Below are 16,777 nucleotides of genomic sequence, written 5' to 3' on the forward strand. Positions count from 1 at the left end.
AAGGGATGATGTTACCAAACGAATCACCTGGTCAGTCTTTTGTTATCGTTCACAGCTACTTTTTATGGTGTATGTCAAAGGACAATCACGGGGTGTTTCATCCACATCCAGGGAAAAAGTGTTCTCACTTCAATCATTTACTCCGTGACTCTCCAAAGAGTGTCTATTTTCACATGTTATTAATTGACCCACATTTTGCATGAGGCTTCTGGTACAATTCACACACAAACGCACACACATAGGTACATATACCCTACAAAATAGACTTAGACACACACAGACTCACACTTTACCATTGCGTGCACTACAAAACAGATTCACACATTGTCTCTCTCACGCACACACATCACAGAACAGATTTATACCCACAAGCTCTCTTATGCACAGAGTGTACAAGACCGATTCAGTCCTGAGTTGTGGAAAATTAAAGTCTTCCCTTTCTGTGGAAACTTAGCCAACCTTTAATCCCTTTTTTTTTTATTATTTTTACCTTACACCGAAAAAAATCACAAAACCCATCTAAGGCCTTGTCTACAATTAAACCACTACAGCTGCACTGCTGTAGCGCTTCAGTGTAGACCCTCGCTACAGTGATGGGTGTTAATCCACCTCCCAGAGAGGCAGTAGCTAGGTCGACAGAAGAACTGCGCTGCTCCCAGGAGTTGGGCTGGCATAGCTCTGGCTCTCCTGGGTTTTCCACACTCCTGAGCAACATAGCTAGGCTGACGCAAGTTTTCAGCGTAGACCAGCCCGAAGGTGCAGCATTTTCAAGGAGACAAATGCAATGACAAATGCCTCTGCGCTGAACAAGTGATCTCCATACTCCCACTTCTCAGCAAAGAGGGAGTGCATTGATTACATGATCTTTCCCTTTTCACGTTTTCTGTCAATGGGGCCAGATCCCCAGCAGGCCTAAATCAATGGGGCTTAGCATGACCAGATAGCAAGTGTGAAGAAATCGGAACAGGGAGTGGGGGTTGAGAGGCGCCTGTAAAAGAAAAAGCCTCGAATATTGGGATTGTCCCTATAAAAATTAGGACATCTAGTCGCCCCAATGGGACCAGATCCCCAGCTGGTGCAAACTGGGGTCCCTCCATTGCAATCAATGAGCCGTATCCTCAGCACCACTAACTTCACTTTCATGGAGTTATGACAATTTATACTGGCTGAGGATCTGGCACCAGGATCCTAAATGAGGATTTCTCTGATTCCTCTTGCCTTGAGCCTTGCTTTTCAGCACTCCCCCACCCACTGCCTTGCACATAGTTTTAAACGGATCAGAGTTGCAATTAACTTAGGCTTGTGGCATATTCACCCCTATTGTTTGAGGCTCTGAAGAGGAAGGCTCCTCCTCCCTTTCCCTCCTCTCCTTGTGGCGTCTGCTGCCCATAAGCCCTGATAAGGTGTGTGCATAAGATGAAAGCTGAGAAGCTGGGTTTACCCTGAAACCTCCAGCAAAAGTCTGGGGTTTATGACAGTCACCAAAGCAAAAAAAAAAAAGAAAGAAAAAGTCACCTCTGAGGTCTCAGGACAGGCAGGTTTCACATGAGCTCTGGGGACCAGCCAGTTTAACGCAGTTACCAAGCCAAGTTCCACAGAGGAGCCGAAGAGGTTTTTTTAGCCATGGAAACCTCATGCATGGAAGGGTTCGGGCAGTTCATGCAGGTCACTCACCAGCCTTGTCTTCAGCCTGCGCTGGGTTCTTCTGGTTTCTCCGTCACTCACTGCGTTTCTCAAAGCTCCATGCGAGGTTACTGCGCTGGGACGTTCCCAGGCCCTGCTGACCTACCAGCCTACCACCAGGACAATTACCGCAATGGAGTCACCAATGGAGATTGGTACGGCCAGACGCAGGACGGACCGTACCCACCAAGTAAGTGAAAGAAACACAGATTATAGATGCTACAGCCTGTGGCCCATTAGAAATACCAGATCAATATCAGCTCACCTTCCCCAGAGAAAAAAGAACAGGAGTACTTGTGGCACCTTAGAGACTAACAAATTTATCAGAGCATAATAAATTTGTTAGCCTCTAAGGTGCCACAAGTACTCCTGTTCTTTTTGCGGATACAGACTAACACGGCTGCTACTCTGAAACCTTCCCCAGAGAGTTAGCTTCAATGGAGCCACTCATCGGAGTTGAGGTGAACACAATTTGGTTCTGGAGCTCAGAACTGTCTTATTTGTTAGCCTTAATCCGCACTGAACCCTTGTTACGGGGCCATATCATGCAATTTAAATCAATAGCCCCATTGTAGCATTGATTTTGCTTGATCTAGAAGGCAAGGTAAATGCCTCTGGTTTAAAAAAAAAATAGGACTTTTGATTCACCTGCCTCTGAAAAACACACATTGATTTTATAATTCAGATTAGATAGATAGATAGATAGATAGATAGATAGATAGATAGATAGATAGAGTATATGGGAANTAGATAGATAGATAGATAGATAGATAGATAGATAGATAGATAGATAGAGTATATGGGAATAGGTAGATTAGATAGTGTGTGTGCGTTAGGACAGATGGAGTGTATGGGGATGGATAGAGAGACAGCGATATCTTAAATACACCTAATTGTAAATCCTCAAGCGGCATGTGAAAAATACGAATGAAGAAAGAAAAGACCCTGGATTGACTACATTTAGCTAAATGCCCCTTCAGGTCAATGGGAGTTTTGCCCTGAGTAGGGGTGTCAGGATTTGGCCCTCCAATTTTTAAGAAAACCCCAGTTGTGCCACTACCCCAATAAACAAACTTCAGCCCTAGACGGTCAGGCTAGCTACTCACAGGAGTTGCCCCACTGAAGCCAATAAGCCGCTCATTTACAGCGAAGGTTTAAATGGAGTTCCTCAGGCTCTACACCAGTATGAGCGGAGAATCAAGCTTCTTGGCTAAGCTCCTCGGCGAGCGTAAATCAACACAGCTGCCTTGACTTTGATTTACAGCAGTTGGAGGACTGGACATTGGCGTTAATAGATTTACTGAGCAGTAGGTGTTATGTTGGGTACTGGATAGTTTGCAGGATTGTGTCTAAAATTCCAAAGACCCTTCTCTAATGGTTGGATTGCAAATGACTTCATCCCAGTAGTTTTTTAAAAAGAAAACTCCAAACAATCAGCTGTTAAGTGAGATTTCTCCAATTTAATCCACTTCGATCGCTGATTTGTGTATAATTTATAGGAACGTTTAATTATGTTACCGAGTTTCTGCAAAATCTTAATGGAAATTAATATATGCACATTAACATTACATTATACAACTGAAGATCTCACTTGGTTATTTGAAGACAAGAGATTTTAACAAGTCCTCTTTCAAGAGGAAAACTAGCTCAAACATTAGCATTTTAATTAGCAGAAATCTACTGATGAAAAGCGCTATATTAATTTTAACGAGGAGAGTAATTAACCATTGGAACAACTGACCAAGGGTCGTGGCAGATTCTCCGTCACTGACAATTTTAAAATCAAGATGGGATGTTTGTCTAAAAGATCCGCTCTGGGAATCATTTTGGGGACGTTCTCTGGCCTGAGATCAGACTAGATCACAGTGGTTCATTCTGGCCTTGGAATCTATGAATCTATACAAGAGCTAGGTTTTATTATTAATCATCATTATATTATTATTATTATTATTATTAAAGTGGCATGTTAACATATAAATATAAAGCAAACCCCCAGGAATATGTAGCAATCAAATATAAAAACACAATTAATACAACCTGTAAATTATTAAATTGATATTCAGTGATCATATTAAACTCTAAGGGAAACTGATGTTGAGATATAAAGAAAGCAGCATCAGCTAAGAGCTTGTACTCCACCCAGCTAGAATATTTTGAATTTTTCCTGTCCGAACGTTTCCCCATTTATCTGATCCCCAGGAAACTGATTCTGATCACATGCTGCTCTGCTAAGTATATCACTAGGATTTATATAATTCACAGATTCTAAGGCCAGAAGGGACCTTTGTGGTCATGTAGTCTGACCTGTATAACACATGCCATAGAATTATGTGTTCCCTTCAAAAAAGAAGCCACAATTTAAGATCAGCTGATGCACAGTTTGGATTCTCATGCTTTTAAAATCCTGTTGCTTAAAAGGCACGTATCAAGGTTAATTTATCCCCTGTGGTTTATAATCTAGCTGCTCTTCTAAACAGGAAAGTGACCAAGTTATTCCCTAGCAGAATGGTGCAGATTTCCTAGGGCACTGGTGAGATATTTTGATGTATGTGTTTGCGTCTGTCTCTTGCTGATTCAGGCTGAGAAATTAATATTTGGGTCAGATTCCGATCTCCTTCATAGCCGTGTGACTCTGGAGAAAACTTCAAAGAGATCAACAGAACAAAGTCCTATTTTACATCCATGAAACCAACAAGGGTGACTGTCAGATCCTCAATTGGTGTAAATCACAATCAGTGGTGCAATGGGGCTGGGAATCTGCCCCCAATCTCCTTGACACTGGCTAAGCAACTCAGAGTTTACCTAATAGCTAATACCTATTGCTGTTTACCTAAGAACAATCAGTTACTCATTCCCCCCCTCCCAATAGAAACCCATCATGGCTCTATATTTAAAACCGATACTTAAGATTTCCTAGTCAGATCTGGAACATTCAAAAAGGGAATCGAATTGGCTACCGGGAAATAATTGCCAGGCAGTTCAGAGCATTCCTTCTGGTGATGGGCCGAGGAAACTGGATGGAGAGCATAAAAGCCTGTTTCTCTCTAAGATACGCTCCGTTCAAACAGGAATTATTTGGGGGAATTATTTATTATTTATCTCTGGCCCGTGTAAAACAGGAAGTCAGACTGGATGATTGCAGTAGCCTCTTCTGACCTGGGAATCTATCATGAATCCATTGTAATCTCCAAGAGCACAAACTGTGTCAAATAATAACTCAGCATGTTTGCTTGTGTATTTCCTTACTTCCCCCAAATGCAACCCTATAATTACGTTTCCAGGCACCTCTCTCACAGTTATATACGCCAGCGTAACATTGAATCTATTTGCATGGCGGGCACATGTTTTGCTTTAAAATAAAACCCTAATGATACCAAAATTGTTGCAGTGACCCTTCTATAGTTTAAGGTTTGAACTAGCTTTGCTGTTCAACAGCCGGTTTTTCGGAGTGCTCTAAAATCCTTTCTACTCCACAGATTTAAAATAATTATTACAAAACAAAAACTTAAAACCCTAATATTTTAAATGTTACCATCAAAGCTTTCTTTTTTTTTAATTCAGACTGTTTAGACTAGTGATACCAGCAGTTCTTTTCGACTTTAAAAATCTCAAGATTGAAAGTAACCATGTCAGCTAGTTTCACTTCATGAGTTAATGCTACTTATCCCATACTTGCCACTCCTTGCCTCGGTTTCCCCCTCTGTAAAATGGGGCTAATGGCAGTGAGCCACCTTTGTAAAGTGCTCTGAGATCTTGGGCTAAAAAGCGTTACCCTATGCAATTGCCAAGTACTGCTTGGTCGGTGGATTTTTAAGTAGAAACCTCCATTGAAATCAGTGCTTAATTTCTAATGAAAGAGGTGCCGGGGCTCAAGCAATTTTTTTACTTTTGTAATTGATGCACCAAGCCCAGAGGTGCCGGCGCGATGAACTGCCGAGCTTAGAGGTGCTGGGACTCGGCACAAATTAAGCCCTGATTGAAACCAATGGCGGGATGTTTCTCATTGTCCTTGCTCCGTAGCTACTGGGAGCAGTTAATTATTATGCTAAATAATTCTGATTAATATTCGAAAGTGATGTTGCCACCAGCTGTTTTTACATGAACATTTAAAACCAAGGGCCCAATCCTAGCTCCGGATCCGCACGGCTGGAACCCAGGAGAGCAGACTTGATGACACACATTGCCCCATCCAGTCCAACCTAATTCTACAGGGAGGACGTCGATTTCACTGGGGATCTGCCTGGGAGCAGGGGCCCATTGACAGGCTCGGCGCCAAAGTGACCCCAACTTTCTCGTTCCTTTCCCAGTCTCTAGGTACATGGGACCGTCTGGATTTAACATGCCCAGCACTGGTTGCCTGGGATATATCGGGGAGGTGGCCAAATCTACCCTCTTCCTCCAGAACACGTCCAGGCGGAAGAGGAGGGTACTGTTCTCTCAGGCTCAGGTCTACGAGCTGGAGAAGAGATTTGAGCTCCAGAAATATCTGACTGCTCCTGAGCGGGAGCATCTGGCCAAGGTCACCCACCTGACCCCCAACCAGGTGAAGATCTGGTTCCAGAACCACCGCTACAAGATGAAGCGGCAAGCCAAGCAGCGGGACCTGGAGCAGCCGCAGAGCCCAATCTCAGCGCTCCACAAGACCTGCGCCAGCAGCCCCGTCACCTCCCACGCTGACTATGGCTTTGCAGATCCCGAGCTGGAGAATAAATCCACTCCAGAGGCCCACTACGACCTCCCCGGACTTGGGCAAGGTGGTCTCAGAGGCCAAGGCCTGGCCGTGAGCCCCAACACTACTGCACACTGTCAGCCCAAGGCCAACAACAGAAGCCTCATGTTTAGCAAGTCGTGGTAGCTTCATTTGGGGGGGGGGGGTTATTTTCCCGAACTGAGATCATTCCACAAATTCAACACGAGTTCACAGAAAATTTTGCACAATCCAAATCTCCATTTTTCCACCAAAAAAAGAATGAGTCAAAACCAGCTTTTCCCAGTTCTAAGGCGGCCTGATGTGCCCCATTTCACAGCTAGGGATCTGAGGGCAGAAATACTTGTTCAAGGTCACACGCGGAGCAGGAGAGGCAGGAACTGAACCCAAGTCTCTAGCCTTCACCATTAATTCCCCAAACTTACCTGCCTGCAGGTGTGGGTGGAACTTTGGAGTGGGCTAGGCCAGAGCTACATCCGCCTCTGAGGGAGCCTTCAGAACTGGCATGGGATACGTAGCTAATGGTGCCTGATTGCAAAGGTTGAGAATAGAGACCCCAACGGAGCTGCTCACAACACACATCCCATTTACTCCACTCTGCTCTCTCCAGGGTACAAAGAACACAAACACGAGGCATTTCTTTTTACCACAGACACTTTGGTTTGGTGACTGCGTGGCAGCATTAGTGGGGGACAGATGGGGCTAGTGACACCTTACCATTTTTGTAAAATCTTGGGTATTGCGTTGGTCTTAAAAGTGCCATTTCTTTTTCACTGTTCATTTTGAAAAAAATGAAAATGTTTTTTCTTTTGTAATCTCTGCCAAATTTTTCTGGATTTTTTTTCATCCTGAAACAAGGTAATTTGAAAAATGTTTTAGATAAAAATATTTGGGTTTCAAAAAAATAAAAAACAAACATTTGAACCCCAAACTGACAATATTTGCTAAAAAATGTTCAGGATTTGGGTTTTTTTTTTTGACAAAAACAAACAAACAAAACAAACTCAACCAATTATTTAAAGAGAAGGTTAAGGGGTGATTTGATTACAGTCTATAAGTATCTACATGAGGGACAAATATTTAATCTAGCAGAGAGAGATATAATGGGATCCAGTGGCTGGAAGATGAAGTAGAGAAATCCAGACTGGAAATAAGGCACATTTTTAACAGCGACAGTAATTAATCATTGGAACAATTTACTCAAGGGTCGTGGTGGATGCTCCATCACTTGACACTTTTTAAATCAAGCTGGGATGTTTTTCTAAAAGATCTGCTCCGGGAATTATCTTGAGGAAGTTCTCGGGCCTGTGTTTTAAGGGTCAGACTAGATGATCACAATGGTCCCTGCTAGCCATGGAATCTATGAAGAAGAAAAAAAAAAAAACCACCACTAGAAAACTAAATGAAAATTCTCCGTTCAAATGTTCATTCTGGTCTAAAAGCCATTTTTATTGGGAAAATAAACGTTTTTTGTTGTGTTTTTTTAACAGGCTGTAGCTTGGAGATCTACAGATAGAATGCACTGCATCAGAACTAGATATTACAATTCTAATATGATCACACTCATCACATAATCCTTTTAATTGTACTTAATAATGCTTTCCGAATCCATTTATTTATTCGCCTTTAAAGAAAAATGTAGATTGGAAAAATCTATTGGTTATTTTTTAACTTGATAATTTCATTTCTTAGAATAACACTGAAAATCAGGGACACTCTACACACTTACAGTTGGAATCTCCCTGTGTACTTATATTATATATATATTTAAAATCACACCTGTGTTTATATTTTATAACTTCTTTAGAGACAGGTAAAAGGCAAAGAGTTAAATAAAATATTGCTCCCTTGCTTAAAAAAACTGCTATTCTGGTTGTATTTCTCCATTCATCCATAGGAAATACTTTTTCATACCAGGTATAATTAGCCTTTGAAACTCCTTGCTACAGGATTCATTGAAGCTAAGGGTCTAGTAGAATTAACAAAACCAAAGATCTGGCATATAAGTACCAACACCTGTGTTATACAGGGGGTTGGACTAGACCAAATGATCATAGTGGTCCTGTCTGGCTGTACCATTAAAACTAGTTGGAAAATGTTCTTTTTTCCATGGAAAATTGAGACAAAACATACACACAAATTGTTGTGTTTTCATCAAAATGTTTCAGGGAAATTTTCACGTTTTCAGTAAAACAAATTGAAAATAAAAAACTCTCTCACTTCTGAAATGTCACCAGGCTGCACAATGAGAGTTCTAAATTCACCCCCAGGCCAGGCTCCCTGCTCAGGCTACGTGTCCCATCATGCACCAGTCTGGTGACCCTATGCTCATTTTTCGGTGTCTGATTTTCCTTTGGTCCAAATCAATCCAAATCAAGGGGCCCTGAGGGTAAAATCTGTCCCCGTGGGAAATAACTGGTACCTAATGTGCTGGCCCCTCACCCATAGGAGTGTAAATCCAACCTGACCCCTCTAATTCTGACCCCTGCTGAACAGTGCTTAGAAAAGAGACAAATAAGGGGCAGGGGGTATGATCGAGGTCTATGAAATCATGGCTGGTGTGCAGAAAGTGACTAGGGACGTGCTATTTACCCCTTCAGAGAACACAAGAACCAGGGGTCACCTGAGGAAATTAATAAGTAGCAGGTTTAAAGCAAACATAAGAAAGAACTCCTTCACCCAATGCACGGTCACCTCTGGAACTCCTTGCTAGAGGATGTTGTGAAGGCCAAAAGCATAACTGGGTTCAAGAAAGAACTAGATAAACTCATGGAGGACAGGTCCATCAATGGCTATTAGCCACGATGATCAGTGACACAGCCCTATGCTGCAGGTGTCCCTACACCTCTGACTGCCAGACGCTGGGACTGGACGACAGGGAAAGGATCACTCGGTGACTGCCCTGTTCTGTTCATTCCCTCTGAAGCAGCTGGCACTGGCCACTGTTGGAAGACAGGATACTGGGCTAGACGGACCACTGGTCTGACCCACTCGGGCCATTCTGATGTTCGTTTGCAATCCTGCTAATTTACACTCCACCCTCACTTTGCTTCCCAGAGAATCAACTCCAAATGGTCAAAGATTATGAGACTGGTTTAAAAATGAATTTTGGGTTCTTTGTATTTGTTGCACTTCCTTTCGGGGTGCTCAGGCCACGTTTCCAAGTGTTTCTCTGCAGCCCGGAGGGCTCGACAATTACCTTTGGTTAACAAAAAAAAAAAGAAAGCGGAGATTCTCATGCAGTCACGTGACTCCAAGAGCTGGGGATCTGAAAACAACAAAATGCAGCGAGACTCACGAAAGCTGGCAGCGCTGCCTTTCGGGCCCAGGCCCTTGGAACTTACCTGGCTGAGAGATCAGAACAATTTCTGCTGCCAGGTAAATATTTTGGTGTGTTTCTGTGTTAAGACCGGCTGTTATTTGCTGGCTGCTGGAGAAGCCACGCTGCTGGGTTGAGTAAATACTATTCACAGCTTTAAAATAAATATAACGCAGGTTATGTACCTGCACCATTCTGTTCTCGCAGGCAAATATGTACCTAGGCTGGGGTTTCCGTATGATCACGCACTTGACAGTCAGCAATCTCTTCTCCCCAGCGTGGGTTTTGGGGTCTGATGCTGATGAATTTCTGATAAAGGGCATCGCACAGAATCCGGCGGCACCTCAAGAGCGCTTTGATTGTCCGCAAAGTTCCAAGCACTTTCCTAATATGAATTCAAATCGTCCTGCCACTTGAGGTAAGTGTTTTACACGGTGAGAGCCAGGCACAGCGAGAGGACGTGACTTGCCTGTGGTCACACTCAGAATCGAGAGCCCCAGGAATCCTGGCTGCCAGGAAAGGACGTGACTTGCCTGTGGTCACACGCAGAATCGAGAACCCCAGGTATCCTGGCTGCCAGTCCCCTGTGCTGGCCACTAGACCCCCACGCTCAATCCTGAACTAGGCCTGGAGGCTGTGAACTAGGCCAAAAAGGACCATCATGATCCTTTGAACCCAGTGGTTCTCAGACTTTTGTACTGGTGACCCCTTTCACACAGCGAGCCCCTGAGTGCGACCCCCCTTATCAAGTCAAAACACTTGTTTATATATTTAACACCATTAGAAATGCTGGAGGCAAAGCGGGGTTTAGGGTAGAGGCTGACAGCTTGTGACCCCCCAGGTAATAACCTCATAACCCCCTGAGGGGTCCTGACCCCCAGTTTGAGACCCCCTGATCTAGCCTGCCCTCCTGCACACTGTAGGCCACAGAACCTCACCCACCTAGGATGACCAGGTGTCCCGCTTTTATAGGGACAGTCCTGATTTTTGGGTCTTTTTCTTATATAGGCTCCTGTTACCCCCCACTCCTGTCCCAATTTTTCACACTTGCTGTCTGGTCACCAGGGTCGCCCAGAGGATTCAGGGGGCCTGGGTAAAGCAATATCGGGGGGGCCCCTTCCATAAAAAAAAAGTTGTAATACTATAGAATACTATATTCTTGTGGGGGCCCCGCCCAGGGCAAATTGCCCCACTTGCCCCCCCCCATCCCAGGCAGCCCTGCTGGTCACCCTACACCCACCCCTAACCTCTGACTGAGTTACCGAAACCCTCAAATCAGGATTTAAAGACTTCAAGTGACCCCAGTTACACTAGATTAAACCTGCAACTAACCTGTTGCAGAGGAAGGCGAATCCCACCCAGGATCAATGCGAATTGCTCCCTCCCTGACCTGGGGTCAGACTGAAACTGCTACCCTAGAGGGGAGAGACCCCCTATTACCTGAGCCAGCCTATGCCCCAGTCTGGGGCCAGACCAGAGCCAGGAGCCTCTAGAAGAGAAAGGCCCAGGGTCTTTTTCCCCAAGCCCTCCTCCCTGGAGTTCCTAGTGCTTTTCATCTAGGCGGATCCCAACCCCCACGGCCCCTAACCACGGAAGCTGACCAAAAAGATCATTATTTGTTTTCCTCCTCCATCTCTCCCAAGAGGGCCAGGGTGCTTCCCCCCTCTTCCGAGGGGCTGGGTCAAACCCCCAGCCACCTCGGCACTCTGGGAGAGGTAATGACCTCATCTATTGCAGATCTATTGTGTGCCAAGAGTGCTTTGGGTCAATATTGATTTATCAGCTTCCTTGTCCGCCCCCCAGTGAGTCAGCCTGTGGTTTGCTTTGCTTCTTGGGAGCCCCTCGAGAGACAGAGACAGGCTCCTGTGTGGCGCCAGGAGTGAAAACAAGCCCTGTTGACTTTGCTTCTGAGATTAGCAGAAGCAGCTGTTTGATCCTGAGTTTGGTCCGGCAGATTGATCAAGGTAATTAAAGGGTTTGATCTGCTCAGTGAGGACAGGTTTCCCTGCTGATTTCTCAGTCGCATCCCCACCCACAAATGTAGCCCTAAGTTATCTGGGGGCTTTTTGCACTGGACTCTCAGCTGTGACCCCAGTTAACTTAGGGGTGAGTTTGAGAGAGGAATGTTGGGCTCAAAATTCATGGCGGTCAGGAGCTGGGATTTCCTTTTGGACTCTGCCAGCAGCTAAATTTTGATCCAGACTTCAAGGGTGTTGACACCTGAGAGTGTGGTTCATTTCAGAGGAGGGAGTAGACCTCCTGGGAGTTCAAATCCAGCTTCAAGCCTTTCCCAGTGCAAGCGAGAAGTGTTTGGATCTGGGCTTTTGATTTGGCAAAACATCTTAGTTTAATATGGTAGCACCTAGAGACCTCAGCCAGGATCAGAGCCCCACTGGGCCGGGCGCTGCATAGACCCCAACCAAGATCAGGGCTCCCGTTGGGCCGGGTGCCATCCTGACCCAGTCGTTGCTCCAAAGATCTTACAATCTAAACAGACAAAGGAACCCATTTTACAGCTGGGGAAACTGAGGCCCAGGGTGATGCAGACCCAAGATCACCCAGGTCTTGGCCGAGCTGGGAATTGAACCCCCCATCTCCCAGGTAATTTTTGCCACATGCTCATCCCATTGCTCGGGGATGACACTGCTGGAGTGGCCAGTGCCAATTAATAATTTGCTGCATCCCTTCCCCAGGAAGCAGCTGCGAAACCGAGGGCGACAGGGCACACATTTCAGACGGACGCCAGCTGGCAAAATCCACCTTCTCCCCAACCCCAGCACACTTCAGTCGCTAGATAAACAGCTGGGCCCTGAGGACTAACATTCCAGTAGCTCAGAGTCAACAGGCTTCCCTTGGAGAGCAAAATCAAGGGAGTTTTCAAAGGCATTGCACCCCCCCTTCAAGCCCCTTTGATCTGGCCTGTATTTTTGGGGTGGTTGGGTGGGATCTATTGCTGACTGACAGCTCTGGAGATGAATGTCTTCTTTCCACAGGACAGGTAGGGCTCCGACAGAAACAGGGAAACCTTCCCACCTCGCCCATGTGCCATCCCCAGCATGGAGGTAAGGAATCCGCTCATTCGGTGTTATAACGTATGACCTGAAAGGGAAGGCAGCTTGGCCTAGTGAAGAGAGCATTGGCCTTGTGGGTGACCTTATCAACCCCCCGCCTCAGTTTCCCCATCTGCAGAAGGGGTAGAATGACTCTGCTCCTTTGTCAAGGTTTTTCAGACCCCCTGGTAAAAGCCACGGCCTGTTTACTGAACTACCTGCTGCCAAAATACTGACCAGAGACCACTCCCACCGGCCACACCCTTCCTAGGGGGGCTGTCGGCTGCAGTGAGTTGCCAGTTTTCATCCAGAATTGTTTGTTTCCAACCCAAAATAGTCCTTTCCCCACCAAACTGTTTTTTTTTTTGTTTGGTTGGTTGTGGTTTTTTTCCAGCAAAAACAAAACAAAACAAACAAAAGTCTCATGGGGGGGGGGGATTTTCCAGGTTTTGGGTTCCCTCTTACCATTCGATGACCCTCCCTCCCATAATGGGAAACAGAACCCAGGCGTCCTGACTCCCAGTCCCTTCGCACTATGAGAGCTCTCAAAGTGGGGAACCCAGGAGGCCGGGCGCAGAGCCTCATGCCCAGTCCCTTAGATCAAATCACGCTGCTCTCACATGATCTAAAAAAAGACACACCTAGATTCGTGATGCAGGTGGCTGGGGGCTAGCACAGAGCAGGCCCGCAGGTTTCCCCTGGTCTGGGGAGGCTGGGAGGAGATATCACACACTGCTAGTTCCTTTATGCATCATTAACTCCAACACCTGATCTCCCGTCGCCCACCAGTACCTGTTTCTGGTTAACCAGAGCATCAACACAGCTGTCTGCCCTCCTCTGGAGCAGGGCTGGGGCTGCCGATAACCCAGATGTCAGCTGCCCAGTAACTAAACCAGGTTCCTGCTCAGATCTCTGGGGCAACGTGGCCAGGAGGGGAGGCTGGTGGGTTGGTAGCGGAAGCTCTGTTTGCACCCAGCTTGTTTTGTGAGGGAAGAAGCAGCTGCCACAGGGTTTTCCTCATCCACAGCCCGAAGTCACGTTTCCAAAAGCCCGTCAGAGCTAAACTACACAGAGGGACGTAAGGCCCTGCAACGGCTAACCCCTCGGCACCCTGCCAAGTACTAGAGCCCCTCAGCCTGGCACCAGGCATACAGGCTCCTGTACAGTGCCTCGGCGCGAGTTAGAATATGTCCATACTGCTTTGTAAAACCAAGTCTGGGGGACCCAGGTGGAGTCAGGGTGGTCAAGTCCCCACTTGAGGGTCCACACTGCATTGGGCTTGCAATTGCCGGCCCCAGGTCTCCCAGCTAGATTGCATGGCACAGACCTTCTGCCTCGGGGCTGCGGCTGGAGCTGCGTCCACACTGCAGAATAGCAGGGCTTGGACTGGAGTCTTAGCAGGACTTGGGCTCAGACCCCCACGGGTGGGGTCTTACTTGGACCTGGCTCCTGAGCTGCCCCCAGTCAGACGAATTTGTGTGTGGACAGCCTGTGGGCTCAAACTGGAGTCAGAACCGGGGCTCGGGGCGCAATGTGGACAGACCTGGGGGGGGTCTTTTCCACTGTAATCAGCCAGGAGTGAAAAGTGGAGGAAAGGGGTGGGGTTGGGCCCCACCCCCTAAGAGACAGATGCTCCTAATTCCCATTAATCCGGGGGTTTGTGCACTGGGGACTCAGGGAGTCTCTGTTCAGGACCCAGACTGGGGCCCCCATCAGGCCGGGCGCCACCCAGACCCCAAGGTACAATCCCTGCTCCAAAGAGCGCCCAGCCTAAGCAGACAGGACTGGAAACTGCAGTGTGGAGAGTGAAGGCAGCTGCCTGCAGTCCCGCGGCAGAGTGGGGAATTGAGGCCTCGTCCCGTCCCCACCCACTGCCCCGTCCCTGCTCCTTCCTCCAGCAGGAAATAGAACCCAGGAGTCCGGGACTGCTAGCCTGTGCTGCCTGGGCCCTGCCTGCGTGCCCCCTGCCCCGCGCCCAGGGCGGCCTTTGCCCCAGCGACGCTGCCGGCCCTCGAGCCGCTCCGTGCTCGGATTAACGAAGATAAAAGGACAGCTCTCAATGACATGGGCGCCCAGCGCCCCCTGGTCAGCGGGCGGCCAGCAGCTCTTGCCAGCAGCCTGGCAGGGCCCTGGGATAACCAGGACACCAGGTGGGGTGGGACACAAATCCCCCGCTGAGCCCTAAGTTGCCTAACGACGGAGTGAGTCCCACCCGCCGAGCAGCTTTAACGAGGTCACAGCCGAGCGCGCCAACCCGCCTGCCACCTTGCGTCACCATGGCAACGACTTTCTCGCACTCCTTGAGAGCCTCGTGCATGGAGCGGGTGGGGGGACCCCGACCCATTTCGGCTGGTTTAACACCCCCACCCCAACCAGCCAGTGAGCAGGGAGTGGGGAATTCAAGAAGTGGCAGGGAAAGCGAAGTTTGTTATTCTAGGGTGCTGGAGCTATGCACACGGTTGTTATTGTAGGGTCTCTCGGGAGCACGAGGACTGCTCAAGCAGGTTTGTTATTGTGAACTCACTGGGCTAAGCACACTGGTCACCTAGCTGAATTGTCTCAGCTGTATCTTTGCAGCGCCCGGCAAGACGGGGCCCTGATCTCAGTTGGGGTCTGGGCAGCACCTGGCGCGACGGGGCCCTGATCTCGGTCGGGGTCTGGGCAGCGCCCGGCCCAACGGGGCCCTGATCTCAGTTGGGGTCTGGGCAGCACCTGGCGCGACGGAGCCCTGATCTCAGTCGGGGTCTGGGCAGCGCCAGGCACAATGTGGCCCATATCTCGGTTACATGTTACAGCAACATAAATAGCTCTCTGGAGGCCGCTGTGCTCGATACCAACTTACTTCTGGAGGCTGAGAGGACCCAAGGGTAGAGGCGCCTCTCTCTTGCAAGCGTGACCTTTGGGCGGGCGTGGGATTTCCAGCCCATCAGGCCAGCTGGCGCGTCCATGTAATCACAGCAAAGCAAACAGCTCTGATCTCTGCTGCAGCTTTCGTGCTAGGAGGGGCGCTGGAGATCGACCCCGGAGACAGGGATATTCCTCTCCTAGAGGAGGAGAAACGGATCATTGTAATAAACCGTCCTGCCGTGCCGGCCATCCCCAGACAGCTGCATTCAGAGCCAGGCCGCCATTCCACAGAGCGCCGGCCACGTTTTGGACACCCAGGCACTCCCGGAGCGTTTACTCACGTTCCTTCGTTCGAGCAGCGACGGTGTCTCCTTTTCCGCACTGGGCCCAAGGTCGCACACACAATCCGCAGCGGCGCCGGGAACCGAACCCCCGTCGCTGCCTGCCTGCACCTCTGCTGGCACCACTGCCTTTGTCCCCAGAGTGTGGGGCTCTGCTGGGGGACCAGCTCTGCCAGCTTGCAGCAGTAGTAGGCTCTTATCTGTGGGACACAAACACACATTTCCAGTGTGGTGCATTGGGGCAAAGAGGGGGGCTCTGCCCCCTTAACAATCCGGCCCCAAATGTCCCCCCAGGATGTGACCCCTTTCCCTGCCCGTTGCTGTCTCTGGGGCAAGGAGACGTGGTCAGGCAACACGGCGCTTCACTGGCCGTTGTTTCACTCCCCCTCACCTGCCCGCCCAGGGCAGAGCAGGGCCCTGGTTAGACACAGCCATGGGCCAGGTGGCTGGGGGTGTTACACGCCCCGCACGGGCTCATAACTCACCCTGCATGGCCACACACACTCATTACATGACCCACATACCCCACTCACACTCATTACACGCCCCGCACATGCTCATTACACGCCTTGCATGGCTACACACTCATTCCACGCCCCACACGCGCTCATTCCACGCCCCACATGTGCTCATTACACGCCCTGCACATGCTCATTCCACATGCTCATTCTACACCCAATACACACTCATTGCACACCCCGCATGGCCACACACACTCATTACACGCCTGCATGCTCATTACACACCTCACACATACTCATTACACATGCTTGTTACACACACACACCGCACCCAATGCAACACACACACAGAGTACTGCCGGTCCCAG

At 48.3% G+C, this 16,777-nt stretch overlaps 1 protein-coding gene and 1 long non-coding RNA gene across 2 annotated transcripts; one reads left to right on the forward strand and one right to left on the reverse strand.

Annotated features, from left to right (window-relative positions):
• The first annotated feature begins 1,338 nt into the window (after positions 1–1,338).
• On the forward strand, positions 1,339–7,185 carry LOC117888800 (thyroid transcription factor 1-like). The gene is made up of 2 exons (XM_034792543.1): positions 1,339–1,873; positions 5,991–7,185. The coding sequence occupies exons 1-2, from the start codon at positions 1,624–1,626 to the stop codon at positions 6,536–6,538; spliced, it is 798 nt and encodes a 265-aa protein (XP_034648434.1). The 5' UTR covers positions 1,339–1,623; the 3' UTR covers positions 6,539–7,185.
• Positions 7,186–7,598: 413 nt separating this feature from the next.
• LOC117888803 lies at positions 7,599–16,142 on the reverse strand. The gene is made up of 3 exons (XR_004648373.1): positions 15,949–16,142; positions 15,603–15,804; positions 7,599–7,751 (listed from the first exon to the last, which is right to left on the reverse strand). It is a non-coding gene; the product is annotated as an uncharacterized LOC117888803 (long non-coding RNA).
• Between the last annotated feature and the right edge of the window lie 635 nt (positions 16,143–16,777).

The sequence above is a fragment of the Trachemys scripta genome, chromosome 16 (genome assembly GCF_013100865.1).
Source record: "Trachemys scripta elegans isolate TJP31775 chromosome 16, CAS_Tse_1.0, whole genome shotgun sequence".
NCBI classification, from domain to species: Eukaryota; Metazoa; Chordata; order Testudines; family Emydidae; genus Trachemys; species Trachemys scripta.